This window comes from Thalassophryne amazonica, chromosome 12, assembly GCF_902500255.1.
Source record: "Thalassophryne amazonica chromosome 12, fThaAma1.1, whole genome shotgun sequence".
Taxonomy (NCBI): Eukaryota; Metazoa; Chordata; class Actinopteri; order Batrachoidiformes; family Batrachoididae; genus Thalassophryne; species Thalassophryne amazonica.
In genome coordinates, this window is record NC_047114.1 from 91,097,402 (window position 1) to 91,116,198 (window position 18,797).

An 18,797-nucleotide genomic window follows, 5' to 3' on the forward strand; every position below is an offset into this window, starting at 1 on the left:
TTCCTAGGGTTTGTAAGAGTAAAATGGGAGGCAGAGCCTTCAGCTTTCAGGCTCCTCTCCTGTTGAACCAGCTCCCAATTCGGATCAGGGAGACAGACACCCTCTCTACTTTTAAGATTAGGCTTAAAACTTCCTTTTTGCTAAAGCTTATAGTTAGGGCTGGATCAGGTGACCCTGAACCATCCCTTAGTTATGCTGCTATAGACTTAGACTGCTGGGGGGTTCCCATGATGCACTGAGTGTTTCTTTCTCTTTTTGCTCTGTATGCACCACTCTGCATTTAATCATTAGTGATTGATCTCTGCTCCCTTCCACAGCATGTCTTTTTCCTGATTCTCTCCCTCAGCCCCAACCAGTCCCAGCAGAAGACTGCCCATCCCTGAGCCTAGTTCTGCTGGAGGTTTCTTCCTGTTAAAAGGGAGTTTTTCCTTCCCACTGTCGCCAAGTGCTTGCTCACAGGGGGTCGTTTTGTGACCTTTGGGGTTTTTACGTAATTATTGTATGGCTTTGTCTTACAATATAAAGCGCCTTGGGGCAACTGTTTGTTGTGATTTGGCGCTATATAAATAAAATTGATTTGATTTGATTTGATTTGGACGTTTGTGGTTGATCGGGTGGTCAGCCCCACCTCTGTGCGACTCCGTATGCCCCGTTCCCTGCACATCCACCCAGTTTTCTGGGTTGTGTGTCGTCCTGGTTCCTGCCCTCTCTCTCTCTCTCTTTTCCTAGGTGGCATCCCTTGTGGAGCTGATGAGCACACCTGCTTGCAATCTACATGCCTCCATATAAGCCCTGGTTCTTCAGCTCATCGGCGCCAGAGACTCAGTGTTCACAAACCTGGTACCTGGCCTCTCAATTTCCGTATTGAGCCAGTCTGTCTGCGTTCCGCCACAAGTGTTCTTTGACTCAATGTTTTCTGCATTCCACACATCTCTAGCCATCTGTAGTTTTGGTTTGAGTGATTGTAGCAGCCCTCTCATTGCCTTCTCTTCCTTCACAGTGACCTCATCCTCCATCAGCTCCCCAGGGGGCCACCTGGACCACGGACCACTCAGCTCCCCATCTTGGACTGCCAACTGTACTCCAGTGCTACGTGGGCTGCGACCACCTGAGTCCACCACAACGCAGGCCAGGTTTCCACTCTGCCTACCTCCAAAACTGTATTCACTATTTATGCTACATTTGTGCTGTGACACCTTCCTGGTTCATTAATCCTATTGTTTTTTCATTCAGTCTCCCCTGCTTTGGGGTCCAAGCCTGGTTTTCGGGTCAGAATCGTAACGGTGACCTCTTTACAAGGGTGACCTGACCAAGAAAGGCAGCAGCACACGTCATACACTCAACAAAAATATAAACGCAACACTTTTGGTTTTGCTCCCATTTTGTATGAGATGAACTCAGTCTAAATCTATGATAGTGAGCACTTCTCCTTTGCTGAGATAATCCATCCCACCTCACAGGTGTGCCATATCAAGATGCTGATTAGACACCATGATTAGTGCACAGGTGTACCTTAGACTGTCCACAATAAAAGGCCACTCTGAAAGGTGCAGTTTTATCACACAGCACAATGCCACAGATGTCGCAAGATTTGAGGGAGCGTGCAATTGGCATGCTGACAGCAGGAATGTCACCAGAGCTGTTGCTCGTGTATTGAATGTTCATTTCTCTACCATAAGCCGTCTCCAAAGGCATTTCAGGAATTTGGCAGTACATACAACCAGCCTCACAACCGCAGACCACGTGTAACCACACCAGCCCAGGACCTCCACATCCAGCATGTTCACCTCCAAGATTGTCTGAGACCAGCCACTCGGACAGCTCCTGAAACAATCGGTTTGCATAACCAAAGAATTTCTGCACAAACTGTCAGAAACCGTCTCAGGGAAGCTCATCTGCATGCTCGTCGTCCTCATTGGGGTCTCGACCTGACTCCAGTTCGTCATCGTAACCGACTTGAGTGGGCAAATGCTCACATTTGCTGGCGTTTGGCACGTTGGAGAGGTGTTCTCTTCACGGATGAATCCCGGTTCACACTGTCCAGGGCAGATGGCAGACAGCGTGTGTGGCGTCGTGTGGGTGAGCGGTTTTCTGATGTCAATGTTGTGGATCGAGTGGCCCATGGTGGCGGTGGGGTTATGGTATGGGCAGGCGTCTGTTATGGATGAAGAACACAGGGGCATTTTATTGATGGCATTTTGAATGCACAGAGATACCATGACGAGATCCTGAGGCCCATTGTTGTGCCATACATCCAAGAACATCACCTCATGTTGCAGCAGGATAATGCACGGCCCCATGTTGCAAGGATCTGTACACAATTCTTGGAAGCTGAAAAATGTCCCAGTTCTTGCATGGGCCGGCATACTCACCGGACAGGGCACCCATTGAGCATGTTTGGGATGCTCTGGACCGGTGTATACGACAGCGTGTACCAGTTCCTGCCAATATCCAGCAACTTCGCACAGCCATTGAAGAGGAGTGGACCAACATTCCACAGGCCACAATTGACAACCTGATCAACTCTATGCGAAGAGATGTGTTGCACTGCATGAGGCAAATGGTGGTCACACCAGATACTGACTGGTATCCCCCCCAATAAAACAAAACTGCACCTTTCAGAGTGGCCTTTTATTGTGGCAGTCTAAGGCACACCTGTGCACTAATCATGGTGTCTAATCAGCATCTTGATATGGCACACCTGTGAGGTGGGATGGATTATCTCAGCAAAGGAGAAGTTCTCACTATCACAGATTTAGACTGGTTTGTGAACAATATTGAGGGAAATGGTGATATTGTGTATGTGGAAAAAGTTTTAGATCTTTGAGTTCATCTCATACAAAATGGGAGCAAAACAAAAGTGTTGCGTTTATATTTTGTTGAGTGTAATAGACAAATAAACAACAACAAAAGATGAAAGACACTGAAAAAGGTGTCACTTAACAGATACTAAAGTTTCCAGTTAAAAATACCCATAGATGTTCAGGTGATGGGTCACAAAAAAACAAAAAAACAAAAACAAACAAACAAACAAAAAAATCCCCCAGGAATCAAAGTATTAAAAAAGTAAAAAATAGAAATAAATAGTAATAATAATAAAAAAAATCAACTCCAAAAATAAAAGAATAAATGTCCATAAAAATATATGACAAAACTGCACACAAGTCCCAAATTAATTGTTGGATAATTCAGAAAAAAAGGTGTAAGTTATACTTCATTGCAACTTACATGTGTTATTATTTCCTCTTCAAGAGCCATTTTTTTTTAAAAGTTATACTCATACAGGAGTATAAGTAAAAAAAAAAAAGAAAAAAAAGTGATGGTCTAGTGGTTAAGGTGTTGGGCTTGAGACCAGAAGATCCTCAGTTGAAATCCCAGCCTGACTGGCAAATCACTAAGGTCCCTTGGGCAAGATCTTTAATCCCCTATTGCTCCCGGTGTGTAGTGAGCTGCCTTGTATGGCAGCACCCTCACATCGGGGTGAATGTGAGGCATTATTGTAAAGCGCTTTGAGTGTCTGATGCAGATGGAAAAGCGCTATATTAATGCAGTCCATTTATTTATTTACCATTTACAGGAAAATCCAGGAAATATTTCCTTACTTGCAGGTGAAGGAAGGATCAGATTAGGAAAAATACAATACACAAAGTTTCATGCCGGATAGCGTGTGTCATATTTTGGGTTCATACAGAGCATCAGACAAAACGTAGCAGAACAGTAGTGAAATACTCAGGAAATATTCAGGAAAAAAAAGGACAAGGAGTAAGTGTGTGCTCCAAATGAGCCTGATAAAAATGTACTTCAAGTAATTTTTGCTTATTGTGACATCAACAGGCAGACTTGTTGATCCAGCAGCTGCTAAAGTTATCAGAATACAGTGACACAGGCTCGAGGTGACTGGACATATTTCATGTGTTGGACAATGCAACTGTGACTGAGAGGAATGTGCCCCCTGCTGAGCAAGTAAGAGCAATTCTGCTGCCCTGCGTAACAAAGAGACAGACAACATTCCATTCCAAGTAACTATGTGCTACCTCCAGATGACCTCTGAAGATTGCGAGCTCTTGCTTACCTCTACTGGGGTTGACTCTCACTGCGGTATTGTATCACTTCCTGTTTCCGGAGCACAGCGGTGTTTTTCTGTATCTGTTAGCTGTTTAATCTGCGCAGTTAGATTGATCTAGTTAACTAGATAACGATTTGTTTCCCAGTGTAATCTTCACGTGCCTTAACTAAAGCACTCCCTCTGCTGAATCACCTCTAAATTATTTACACATTTTTCACTTTGTGTGTTTTAGAAATCTGCTAGCTTAGCGCAGCTACTAGCTCTTAGCCGGTTTAGCATGGCGGCTTCTCCTGTCTCTCCTGCACTTTTCTGCTCTGGGTGTGAAATGTTTAGTTATTCCTCGGCCTCCTTTAGCAGTAATGGTACTTGTAATAAGTGTAGCTTATTCGTAGCTTTGGAGGCCAGGCTGGGCGAATTGGAGACTCGGCTCCGCACCGTGGAAAATTCTACAGCTAGCCAGGCCCCTGTAGTTGGTGCAGACCAAAGTAGCTTAGTCGCCGTTAGTTTCCCTCTGGCAGATCCCAAGCAGCCGGGAAAGCAGGCCGACTGGGTGACTGTGAGGAGGAAGCGTAGCCCTAAACAGAAGCCCCGTGTACACCGCCAACCCGTTCACATTTCTAACCGTTTTTTCCCCACTCGACGACACACCCACCGAGGATCAAACTCTGGTTTATTGGCGACTCTGTTTTGAGAAATGTTAAGTTAGCGACACCAGCAACCATAGTCAATTGTCTTCCGGGGGCCAGAGCAGGCGACATTGAAGGAAATTTGAAACTGCTGGCTAAGGCTAAGCGTAAATTTGGTAAGATTGTAATTCACGTCAGCAGTAATGATACCCGGTTATGCCAATCGGAAGGTCACTAAAATTAACATTGAATCGGTGTGTAACTTTGCAAAAACAATGTCGGACTCTGTAGTGTTCTCTGGGCCCCTCCCCAATCGGACCGGGAGTGACATGTTTAGCCGCAGGTTCTCCTTGAATTGCTGGCTGTCTGAGTGGTGTCCAAAAATGAGGTGGGCTTCATAGATAATTGGCAAAGCTTCTGGGGAAAACCTGGTCTTGTTAGGAGAGACGGCATCCATCCCACTTTGGATGGAGCAGCTCTCATTTCTAGAAATCTGGCCAATTTTCTTAAATCCTCCAAACCGTGACTATCCAGGGTTGGGACCAGGAAGCAGAGTTGTAGTCTTACACACCTCTCTGCAAGCTTCTCTCCCCCTGCCATCCCCTCATTACCCATCCCCGTAGAGACGGTGCCTGCTCCCAGACTACCAATAACCAGCAAAAATCTATTTAAGCATAAAAATTCAAAAAGAAAAATAATATAGCACCTTCAACTGCACCACAGACTAAAACAGTTAAATGTGGTCTATTAAACATTAGGTCTCTCTCTTCTAAGTCCCTGTTGGTAAATGATATAATAATTGATCAACATATTGATTTATTCTGCCTTACAGAAACCTGGTTACAGCAGGATGAATATGTTAGTTTAAATGAGTCAACACCACGAGTCACACTAACTGCCAGAATGCTCGTAGCACGGGCCGAGGTGGAGGATTAGCAGCAATCTTCCATTCCAGCTTATTAATTAATCAAAAACCCAGACAGAGCTTTAATTCATTTGAAAGCTTGACTCTTAGTCTTGTCCATCCAAATTGGAAGTCCCAAAAACCAGTTTTATTTGTTATTATCTATTGTCCACCTGGTCGTTACTGTGAGTTTCTCTATGAATTTTCAGACCTTTTGTCTGACTTAGTGCTTAGCTTAGATAAGATAATTACAGTGGGCGATTTTAACATCCACACAGATGCTGAGAATGACAGCCTCAACACTGCATTTAATCTATTATTAGACTCAATTGGCTTTGCTCAAAATGTAAATGAGTCCACCCACCACTTTAATCATATCTTAGATCTTGTTCTGACTTATGGTATGGAAATTGAAGACTTAACAGTATTCCCTGAAAACTCCCTTCTGTCTGATCATTTCTTAATAACATTTACATTTACTCTGATGGACTATCCAGCAGTAGGGAATAAGTTTCATTACACTAGAAGTCTTTCAGAAAGCGCTGTAATTAGGTTTAAGGATATGATTCCTTCTTTATGTTCTCTAATGCCATATAACAACACAGTGCAGAGTAGCTACCTAAACTCTGTAAGGGAGATAGATTATGTCATCAGTAGTTTTACATCCTCATTGAAGACAACTTTGGATGCTGTAGCTCCTCTGAAAAAGAGAGCTTTAAATCAGAAGTGCCTGACTCCGTGGTATAACTCACAAACTCGCAGCTTAAAGCAGATAACCCGTAAGTTGGAGAGGAAATGGCGTCTCACTAATTAGAAGATCTTCACTTAGCCTGGAAAAAGAGTCTGTTGCTCTATAAAAAAGCCCTCCGTAAAACTAGGACATCTTACTACTCATCACTAATTGAAGAAAATAAGAACAACCCCAGGTTTCTTTTCAGCACTGTAGCCAGGCTGACAAAGAGTCAGAGCTCTATTGAGCCGAGTATTCCTTTAACTTTAACTAGTAATGACTTCATGACTTTCTTTGCTAATAAAATTTTAACTATTAGAGAAAAAATTACTCATAACCATCCTAAAGACGTATTGTTATCTTTGGCTGCTTTCAGTGATGCTGGTATTTGGTTAGACTCTTTCTCTCCAATTGTTCTGAGTTATTTTCATTAGTTACTTCATCCAAACCATCAACATGTCTATTAGACCCCATTCCTACCAGGCTGCTCAAGGAAGCCCTACCATTATTTAATGCTTCGATCTTAAATATGTTCAATCTATCTTTATTAGTTGGCTATGTACCACAGGCTTTTAAGGTGGCAGTAATTAAACCATTACTTAAAAAGCCATCACTTGACCCAGCTATCTTAGCTAATTATAGGCCAATCTCCAACCTTCCTTTTCTCTCAAAAATTCTTGAAAGGGTAGTTGTCAAACAGCTAACTGATCATCTGCAGAGGAATGGTCTATTTGAAGAGTTTCAGTCAGGTTTTAGAATTCATCATAGTACAGAAACAGCATTAGTGAAGGTTACAAATGATCTTCTTATGGCCTCAGACAGTGGACTCATCTCTGTGCTTGTTCTGTTAGACCTCAGTGCTGCTTTTGATACTGTTGACCATAAAATTTTATTACAGAGAATAGAGCATGCCATAGGTATTAAAGGCACTGCGCTGCAGTGGTTTGAATCATATTTATCTAATAGATTACAATTTGTTCATGTAAATGGGGAATCTTCTTCACAGACTAAGGTTAATTATGGAGTTCCACAAGGTTCTGTGCTAGGACCAATTTTATTCACTTATACATGCTTCCCTTAGGCAGTATTATAGACGGCATTGCTTAAATTTTCATTGTTACGCAGATGATACCCAGCTTTATCTATCCATGAAGCCAGAGGACACACACCAATTAGCTAAACTGCAGGATTGTCTTACAGACATAAAGACATGGATGACCTCTAATTTCCTGCTTTTAAACTCAGATAAAACTGAAGTTATTGTACTTTGCCCCACAAATCTTAGAAACATGGTGTCTAACCAGATCCTTACTCTGGATGGCATTACCCTGACCTCTAGTAATACTGTGAGAAATCTTGGAGTCATTTTTGATCAGGATATGTCATTCAATGCGCATATTAAACAAATATGTAGGACTGCTTTTTTGCATTTACGCACTATCTCTAAAATTAGAAAGGTCTTGTCTCAGAGTGATGCTGAAAAACTAATTCATGCATTTATTTCCTCTAGGCTGGACTACTGTAATTCATTATTATCAGGTTGTCCTAAAAGTTCCCTGAAAAACCTTCAGTTAATTCAAAATGCTGCAGCTCCCAATTCGGATCAGGGAGACAGACACCCTCTCTACTTTTAAGATTAGGCTTAAAACTTTCCTTTTTGCTAAAGCTTATAGTTAGGGCTGATCAGGTGACCCTGAACCATCCCTTAGTTATGCTGCTATAGACTTAGACTGCTGGGGGGTTCCTGTGTTTCTTTCTCTTTTTCTCTTTTGCTCTGTATGCACCACTCTGCATTTAATCATTAGTGATTGATCTCTGCTCCCCTCCACAGCATGTCTTTTTCCTGGTTCTCTCCCTCAGCCCAACCAGTCCCAGCAGAAGACTGCCCATCCCTGAGCCTGGTTCTGCTGGAGGTTTCTTCCTGTTAAAAGGGAGTTTTTCCTTCCCACTGTCGCCAAGTGCTTGCTCACAGGGGGTCGTTTTGACCGTTGGGGTTTTTACGTAATTATTGTGTGGCCTTGCCTTGCACTGTTTGTTGTGATTTGGCGCTATATAAATAAAATTGATTGATTGATTGATGACTTGTGGCCATCTTCTTGGCCTTTTTAGCTCTTGGGTTCTTCGGCACTGAGGCCCTTTGTCCTGGATCATGTTCAGGGAAACATGCCACATGGCTGTTAGTGTTGTTGTAGTGTCATAACTGACGATCCCTCACTATCCAAGCAGTACATCTCATCTGAATACCACTAAAGTACTGCTCACGAGAAACAAAGCCATTCCAGAAGTACCCAGAGATTTGCATTAACCCTAATACCAAGGACACGGAGTCATCATCAGCATACAGTACAACAGGATGGTACAGGACTGGTAGGCACCTGGATGCCCATCCTCCTACAAAGGTATCAGTATCTTCATGGTGAATCCAAGTCCAAGTAATCATCAGTCATGCTGTTAAATGACACGATCACAGATACTGAATAGTACCATATGTTAAGTGGTAACAAGTTGGGTGTGACTTTTGGTTGCTTTGTGGTGTGGCTTATTTGTTCAACTATCAAAGATCTGAACACGTCAGACTTGTCAGGAAGAAAATACACATGACCCCCAAAAGCTGTCTTATCTCTTACATACAAGTTTTACTTCTTCTCAAGCAGTGGTGGGCACAGTTCAGCTAATCCGAAAACAGATCATTATCAAAGCTAATGTTTTTGCTAGCAGATTAGCTTTTCAGATAGGTTCGGACTAATTATCTTCCGATAAATTTAGTTCCGATAACTTTCAGTCCGATAATTTTTTTTTTTTTGCTGGTAAAGTGTGTAAAGTTTAACAGTCAAAAACGTTTGTAAACCCTAAAATCAAACATTTTAGTCCATCTGTTGTGTGTTTGTAGCAGACTGGCTGCCTGTCACTTGCTGATGACGTCATCATTAAGTGCAAGACGTGATTGGGCGGTCGACGCAGGGAGTATTATGGGCAGTGTAGTTCAAGTTCACTTTGGACGTTACATTGTTACCGTCCGCTCGACACAAACAAACGGACAAATTTAACATTATTTATTTTATTTTTTTTGGCTGTAATTTATTCGTCCAGGTGGGGGAGAGGAGCTCTCACAGCGCAGCTGTGTGTACAGAAGGACTTTTCTTCACCATTTAGGCACTGTTTTGGATAAAAAAGGATACTTTATTTCTTCAGATGAATCCCACTGAAACTAACAGGTAAAATTTATATTTGCTAACGTGTATTTTACTCTGCCAATCAAAGCATTAATGGACGTATTTCGGTTGTTTAAGCCGCAGGGTTCAAAGCGTGTGAAAAAAGCAGCAGCTTTAGCTAAGAAATGACGGTGTATCTAATACTGAGATAAACTGTGACTTCTAATACTATGTTTTACTGCTTTCAATGACACGACAGTGTTTGGGGTTTTATTTTTATTCATTCGTTTGTGCGTTCTTATGCGTTTGTGATCCTTGAATTTACCCAGCAGTGAAAAGTGAAAGTGAAACTGATTTATCAGAAGCCAACAGTGTAATCTGATGTCCAAATCAATACTAAAAGTTATCGGTTATCTGTAATAAAGATAAATTTTTTAGCAGTTTATCGGTTTAGCGTCATAAAAGATAACTTTTCAGTTATCAGATTAATGGTTATCAAAGGTAACTTTTTGGTTAGCTGTGCCCACCACTGTTCTCAAGCATTGCCTTTACTGTAAAGATACTCACCGCAAACAAGTGACCAATGGCTACAGCAAAACCAATGGCAAGGCCGGCTGAGCCTCCGAGGTCTGTGCGATTGGGATCACAGGTGGCAAAGATGGTGAAGACGAGCTCAAAGGTTATAATCAGCTCCACCAGAAAGGCGTGTCCTATTGAGATGGTAGAGCTCACCTTGGAAGCAAAAGATTGTTACACATTTTTTAACAACTCAACTGCAAAAAGTATTATGACAGCCACAACTGCAAAGGATTTTGGTGAAATTCTTACTGTAGTCACGCCGAGATTTCCTCTAAAATCTGCAGGGGTGACAAGGTACAGGATGCCAGCTCCTGTGACAGCTCCCAGGCACTGAGCCAGCACATAAAACAAGGACTTGGCCAAGCTTATTTTCCTTGTTACAACCATAGCTGCGGTGACCGCCGGGTTAATGTGTCCCCCGCTGATGTGGCCAAAACACTGTACCATGGTGGCAATGGTCAGGCCGAAACCCAGAGAGATTAAGACAAGGTCAGCCGGTGGAGGCTTCTCCTCCTTGGCACCCCAGTTAATCGTTGAGCCGATTCCGAGAAGGACGAAAATGAAGGTAGCCACGTATTCTCCAGAAACGGCCCTCCAGAACTTCTTGGTCCAGATCCCCTTAAAAGCCACCATTTTGCTCTGGCACTTGCACCTCGACAGAAACCTCCTGGTGAAAAACATTAATTTGCACAATGAATGGTCTTGTCATGTACTCCTCAGTGTGTCAGAACAGCTGCTTCTAGGCACCACATTTATAACCCCATGTGGAATTTAAGACAGCGGCTTCACCAAGCATTCTTTAACAAGGCAAAAGTCATCATTCCTCTATTCAAAACAAGAACTCAAACTTTACTTAGAGGAAAAGTACATCTTTAGACTATTTGTGTTCATAGAACACTGACTCACATCGTGGGTTTGAACTGGTTCAAGGACCAAAAACAACTGATACTTCCCTAATAAACACAAAACCAGAAACTTTATTGGGTTTTTTAATGTTGTTGAACAGATATGTTTATTTGAAATAATAGTAACCATGTAACAACACTACTTTTTCATTCTTTTACTTGGTGCTTAGTTTTCTTCTTGTCTTTCTCTGAACATCACTGAATCCCCAGCGCTGTGCGATTAAAGTAAATTTTATACAGTCTCCCTGTTTCCAATCAGGGGAGATCCATATTGCATGATGTCCTTTATAAATGTTGGTTTTACACATCATATTCAGTGTCTGATGGGTAGACTAACATATAAGGGAAATAATGTTGGAAATACTTAGCTAGCTCCAGTTAGGAAATAGGTTGGGGTAAATAATGTGCCTAGCATAGCCTAGTTTGCTAAGGGCATGATTAGCAATAGACTATACATAAAATATAGTCTTTGTCACTACAAATTTTTATAACATTCAAAAATTTCATAATGTTATGTTACACAGCTTTACATCAAACAATATTAACCAGTATTTCATTTGACTTAAAACTCTATTTTAACGATAAGATTATTTTTAACCATATGAGTTGTAATTGGAATACTCTCACAACTCAAATGATGTCTATTGCTACTATTTACATGCTTTAAAAAGGTTAAGAATAATTTTTTGTTTCATAATTACATGTTATATGATGAATGTGATGTTTGCTTTTGTCATATAAATTGCATGTATAATAGCAATATCTGCTATGTATATCGTTTTAGAATTGTTATAATAGTTAAAATTCTCTGTATAACTGCCTGATCTTTAAAAGTGTTTGCTAAACTAATCAATTTTTTCAATCAATTTTTTTTTTATATAGCGCCAAATCACAACAAACAGTTGCCCCAAGGCGCTTTATATTGTAAGGCAAGGCCATACAATAATGATGTAAAACCCCAACGGTCAAAACGACCCCCTGTGAGCAAGCACTTGGCTACAGTGGGAAGGAAAAAACTCCCTTTTAACAGGAAAACCTCCAGCAGAACCAGGCTCAGGGAGGGGCAGTCTTCTGCTGGGACTGGTTGGGGCTGAGGGAGAGAACCAGGAAAAAGACATGCTGTGGAGGGGCAGAGATCGATCACTAATGATTAAATGCAGAGTGGTGCATACAGAGCAAAAGAGAAAGAAACAGTGCATCATGGGAACCCCCCAGCAGTCTACGTCTATAGCAGCATAACTAAGGGATGGTTCAGGGTCACCTGATCCAGCCCTAACTATAAGCTTTAGCAAAAGGAAAGTTTTAAGCCTAATCTTAAAAGTAGAGAGGGTGTCTGTCTCCCTGATCTGAATTGGGAGCTGGTTCCACAGGAGAGGAGCCTGAAAGCTGAAGGCTCTGCCTCCCATTCTACTCTTACAAACCCTAGGAACTACAAGTAAGCCTGCAGTCTGAGAGCGAAGCGCTCTATTGGGGTGATATGGTACTACGAGGTCCCTAAGATAAGATGGGACCTGATTATTCAAAACCTTATAAGTAAGAAGAAGAATTTTAAATTCTATTCTAGAATTAACAGGAAGCCAATGAAGAGAGGCCAATATGGGTGAGATATGCTCTCTCCTTCTAGTCCCCGTCAGCACTCTAGCTGCAGCATTTTGAATTAACTGAAGGCTTTTTAGGGAACTTTTAGGACAACCTGATAATAATGAATTACAATAGTCCAGCCTAGAGGAAATAAATGCATGAATTAGTTTTTCAGCATCACTCTGAGACAAGACCTTTCTGATTTTAGAGATATTGCGTAAATGCAAAAAAGCAGTCCTACATATTTGTTTAATATGCGCTTTGAATGACATATCCTGATCAAAATGACTCCAAGATTTCTCACAGTATTACTAGAGGTCAGGGTAATGCCATCCAGAGTAAGGATCTGGTTAGACACCATGTTTCTAAGATTTGTGGGGCCAAGAACAATAACTTCAGTTTTATCTGAGTTTAAAAGCAGGAAATTAGAGGTCATCCATGTCTTATGTCTGTAAGACAATCCTGCAGTTTAGCTAATTGGTGTGTGTCCTCTGGCTCTATGGATAGATAAAGCTGGGTATCATCTGCGTAACAATGAAAATTTAAGCAATACCGTCTAATAATACTGCCTAAGGGAAGCATATATAAAGTGAATAAAATTGGTCCTAGCACAGAACCTTGTGGAACTCCATAATTAACTTTAGTCTGTGAAGAAGATTCCCCATTTACATGAACAAATTGTAATCTATTAGACAAATATGATTCAAACCACCGCAGCGCAGTGCCTTTAATACCTATGGCATGCTCTAATCTCTGTAATAAAATTTTATGGTCAACAGTATCAAAACAGCACTGAGGTCTAACAGAACAAGCACAGAGATGAGTCCACTGTCCGAGGCCGTAAGAAGATCATTTGTAACCTTCACTAATGCTGTTTCTGTACTATGATGAATTCTAAAACCTGACTGAACTCTTCAAATAGACCATTCCTCTGCAGATGATCAGTTAGCTGTTTACAACTACCCTTTCAAGAATTTTTGAGAGAAAAGGAAGGTTGGAGATTGGCCTATAATTAGCTATAGCTGGGTCAAGTGATGGCTTTTAAGTAATGGTTTAATTACTGCCACCTTAAAAGCCTGTGGTACATCCAACTAACAAAGATAGATTGATCATATTTAAGATCGAAGCATTAAATAATGGTAGGGCTTCCTTGAGCAGCCTGGTAGGAATGGGGTCTAATCATGTTGATGGTTTGGATGAAGTAACTAATGAAAATAACTCAGACAGAACAATCGGAGAGAAAGAGTCTAACCAAATACCGGCATCACTGAAAGCAGCCAAAGATAACGATACGTCTTTGGGATGGTTATGAGTAATTTTTTCTCTAATAGTTAAAATTTTGTTAGCAAAGAAAGTCATGAACTCATTACTAGTTAAAGATAATGGAATACTCAGCTCAATAGAGCTCTTCAATGAGGATGTAAACTATTGACGAGATACTCTATCTCCCTTACAGAGTTTAGGTAGCTACTCTGCACTGTGTTGTTATATGGCATTAGAGAACATAAAGAAGGAATCATATCCTTAAACCTAGTTACAGCGCTTTCTGAAAGACTTCTAGTGTAATGAAACTTATTCCCTACTGCTGGGTAGTCCATCAGAGTAAATGTAAATGTTATTAAAAAATGATCAGACAGAAGGGAGTTTTCAGGGAATACTGTTAAGTCTTCTATTTCCATACCATAAGTCAGAACAAGATCTAAGATATGATTAAAGTGGTGGGTGGACTCATTTACTTTTTGAGCAAAGCCAATAGAGTCTAATAATAGATTAAATGCAGTGTTGAGGCTGTCATTCTCAGCATCTGTGTGGATGTTAAAATCGCCCACTATAATTATCTATCTGAGCTAAGCACTAAGTCAGACAAAAGGTCTGAAAATTCACAGAGAAACTCACAGTAACGACCAGGTGGACGATAGATAATAACAAATAAAACTGGTTTTTGGTACTTCCAATTTGGATGGACAAGACTAAGAGACAAGCTTTCAAATGAATTAAAGCTCTGTCTGGGTTTTTGATTAATTAATAAGCTGGAATGGAAGATTGCTGCTAATCCTCCGCCCCGGCCCGTGCTACGAGCATTCTGACAGTTAGTGTGACTCGGGGGTGTTGACTCATTTAAACTAACATATTCATCCTGCTGTAACCAGGTTTCTGTTAGGCAGAATAAATCAATATGTTGATCAATTATTATATCATTTACCAACAGGGACTTAGAAGAGAGAGACCTAATGTTTAATAGACCACATTTAACTGTTTTAGTCTGTGGTGCAGTAGAAGGTGCTATATTATTTTTTCTTTTTGAATTTTTATGCTTAAATAGATTTTTGCTGGTTATGGTAGTCTGGGAGCAGGCACCGTCTCTACGGGGATGGGGTAATGAGGGGATGGCAGGGGGAGAGAAGCTGCAGAGAGGTGTGTAAGACTACAACTCTGCTTCCTGGTCCCAACCCTGGATAGTCACGGTTTGGAGGATTTAAGAAAATTAGCCAGATTTCTAGAAATGAGAGCTGCTCCATCCAAAGTGGGATGGATGCCGTCTCTCCTAACAAGACCAGGTTTTCCCCAGAAGCTTTGCCAATTATCTATGAAGCCCCTCATTTTTGGACACCACTCAGACAGCCAGCAATTCAAGGAGAACATGCGGCTAAACATGTCACTCCCGGTCTGATTGGGGAGGGGCCCAGAGAAAACTACAGAGTCCGACATTGTTTTTGCAAAGTTACACACCGATTTAATGTTAATTTTAGTGACCTCCGATTGGCGTAACCGGGTGTCATTACTGCCGACGTGAATTACAATCTTACCAAATTTACGCTTAGCCTTAACCAGCAGTTTCAAATTTCCTTCAGTGTCGCCTGCTCTGGCCCCCGGAAGACAATTGACTATGGTTGCTGGTGTCGCTAACTTCACATTTCTCAAAACAGAGTCGCCAATAACCAGAGTTTGATCCTCGGGGTGTGTCGTCGAGTGGGGAAAACGGTTAGAAATGTGAACGGGTTGGCGGTGTACACGGGGCTTCTGTTTAGGGCTACGCTTCCTCCTCACAGTCACCCAGTCGGCCTGCTTTCCCGGCTGCTCGGGATCTGCCAGGGGGGAACTAACGGCGGCTAAGCTACCTTGGTCCGCACCGACTACAGGGGCCTGGCTAGCTGTAGAATTTTCCACGGTGCGGAGCCGAGTCTCCAATTCGCCAGCCTGGCCTCCAAAGCTACGAATAAGCTACACTTATTACAAGTACCATTACTGCTAAAGGAGGCCGAGGAACTAAACATTTCACACCCAGAGCAGAAAAGTGCGGAGAGACAGGAGAAGCCGCCATGCTAAATCGGCTAAGAGCTAGTAGCTACGCTAAGCTAGCGGATTCCTAAAAACACGCAAAGTGAATGTGTAAATAATTTAGAGGTGATTCAGCAGAATGAGTGCTTTAGTTAAGGCACGTAAAGATTACACTGGGAAACAAATTGTAATCTAGATAACTAGATCAATCTAACTGCGCAGATTAAACAGCTAACAGATACAGAAAAACACCGCTGTGCTCCGGAACAGGAAGTGATACAATACCGCAGTGAGAGCCAACCACCAGTAGAGGCAAGCAAGGCAACCACAAGGCAATCCCTTGTGGTTGTAAACTAAGTGCACACTGGGCTACTTACATTTTTGTTGTTGTTATTACAAGGGGATTTACAGTTCTTTTGAGTTTGTTGTTCCATAATATTGACTTTTTGTTGTTGTTTTTACAACTTCTTTAATGTGGTTAACTAAATAATAATAAAGTTGGTAACAATGTTTGCCTAGCATAGCCTAGCTTGCTAAGGGCATGATTAGCAATAGACTATAAAATATAGTCTTTGTCACTACAATTTTTATAACATTAAAAAAATTCATATTGTTATGTTACACAGCTTTACATCAAACAATATTAACCAGTTTTTCATTTGACTTAAAGCTCTATTTTAATGATAAGATTATTTTTTAACCATATGAGTTGTAATTGGAATACTCTCACAACTCAAATGATGTCTATTGCTACTATTTACATGCTTTAAAAAGGTTAAGAAATAATTTTTTGTTTCATAATTACAACATGTTACATGATGGAATGTGATGTTTGCTTTTGTCATATGTAATTGCATGTATAATAGCAATATCTGCTATGTATATCGTTTTAGAATTGTTATAATAGTTAAAATTCTCTGTATCACTGCCTGATCTTTAAAAGTGTTTGCTAAACTAAGTGCACACTGTGCTACTTACATTTTTTTGTTGTTATTACAAGGGGATTTACAGTTCTTTCGAGTTTTGTTGTCCATAATATTGCCTTTTTGTTGTTTTATTTCAATTCAATTTCAGTTTCAATTTATTATCATTTATACGCCAAATCACAACAGAGTTGCCTCAAAGTGCTTCACACAGGTAAGGTCTAACCTTACCAATCCCCAGAGCAACAGTGGTAAGGAAAAACTCCCTCTGAGGAACCTCAAGCAGACCAGACTCAAAGGGGTGACCCTCTGCTTGGGCCATGCTACATACATAAATTACAGAACAATTCACAGAACAATTCACAGACAAATATATAAGAAATGCTACTGGCGCACAGGACAGGAGGATCACCAACACGATTACAACTCCCATCTCTGGATGGAGCTGCACCTTAAACAGAAAGAAAAAACTGAATCAGGCATCAGAAAGACAAAAAAATACTGTATAATTTGCCAGCATTAAACAACAAGAAAAACAGAAGAAATACTAAGGTGATCGCCGGCCACTAGCCCTAAACTTCACTAAAAGACCCAGAATTTAGGTAAAGTTGAGGCCGCGACCCGCTCCAATTACTAATAAATGAATTAAAAGAGTAAAAAGCGTAAAACAAAACTGTACCAGTATGCTAGCCATATGAAAGGGAAAATAAATGCATCTTAAGTCTGGCCTTGAAAGTCTCCACAAAATCTGACTGTTTTATTGATGCAGGGAGATCATTCCACAGAACAGGGGCATGATAAGAGAAAGCTCTGTGACCCGCAGACTTCTTATTCACCTTAGGGACACAAAGTAGTCCCGCACTCTGAGAACGTAAAGCCCGGGCCGGTACGTAAGGTTTAATTAGGTCAGCTAGGTAGGGAGGTGCCAGTCCATGAATAATTTTAGGTTAGTAGCAGAACCTTAAAATCTGATCTCATTGGGACAGGAAGCCAGTGAAGGGATGCCAAAATGGGTGTAATGTGGTTGAACTTTCTGCTTCGTGTCAAAAGTCTGGCTGCAGCATTTGAACCAGTTGGAGACCCCTAATGTTAGACTGCGGTAAACCAGAAAATAGAACATTGCAGTAGTCCAATCTAGAAGAGATAAATGCATGGATCAGGTTGTCAGCATCAGCCATAGTCAGGATGGGACGAATCTTCGCTATATTTCGCAGGTGGAAGAAAGCAGTCCTAGTAATATTTCTAATGTGGAGGCCAAAGGACAACGAAGGATCAAAAATTACCCCAACGTTCCTCACTTTGTCAGTGTGATGTATGACACATGAGCCGAGGCTGAGTGTTAACTGGTCAAATTGATGCAGATGTCTCAGTGGACCAAGAACCATCATTTCAGTCTTATCAGAGTTTAAAAGTAGGACGTTTCTAGACATCCAACTTCTCACTGCTGCAAGGCAATCTTCTAGGGATTTTATGTGAACGGGATTACCAGCAGTTATTGGCATGTATAACTGAGTATCATCTGCATACCAGTGAAAGGTAATCCCAAAACACCACAATATGGTCCAAGGGGTGATATATAAAGGGAGAAAAGCAGGGGCCTAAGACAGACCCCTGTGGAACCCCAAATTTCATATCACTAAGGTTAGAGGTAGTGTTACTGTACAAAACACAGTGAGAACGACTGGTCAAGTATGATGTCAGCCATGCAAGGGCACTCCCAGTAATCCCAAAGTGATTTTCCAGCCTATCAAGTAGAATATGATGATCCACGGTATCAAATGCAGCACTGAGATCTAACAGCAACAGAACTGTAGTGTTTCCGAATCCATTGTAAGCAGAAGATCATTCACCACTTTAGTGAGAGCCAACTCTGTGGAATGATATTTTCTAAAAGCAGACTGCAGTGGCTCAAAGAGCTTATTCTCAGTAAGATAGTCTACGAGCTGCAGTGACACGACTTTTCCAGAATTTTAGAGAAAAATGATAGATTTGATATCAGCCGATAGTTTGTGTCAGGAAAGATGACTTTAAGCTTGCTTTCAGCTTGTTTTC

The 18,797-nt window shown here is 41.2% G+C and overlaps 1 protein-coding gene across 4 annotated transcripts in view; it reads right to left on the reverse strand.

The window, feature by feature from the left end:
* The window catches only part of LOC117522442 (aquaporin-4-like), a 29,097-nt gene extending 10,683 nt beyond the window's left edge, over nucleotides 1-18,414 (reverse strand). For 2 of the 4 annotated variants that reach the window (XM_034183850.1, XM_034183846.1), the window contains exons 1-3: nucleotides 11,122-11,441; nucleotides 10,307-10,724; nucleotides 10,046-10,210 (exon numbers count right to left, since the gene is read on the reverse strand). In XM_034183850.1, coding sequence (XP_034039741.1) covers nucleotides 10,046-10,210; nucleotides 10,307-10,724; nucleotides 11,122-11,273 — 735 coding nt within the window. In that variant the 5' untranslated portion in view covers nucleotides 11,274-11,441. The other 2 variants (XM_034183849.1, XM_034183847.1) reach the window with 2 other exon arrangements.
* Nucleotides 18,415-18,797: the final 383 nt, after the last annotated feature.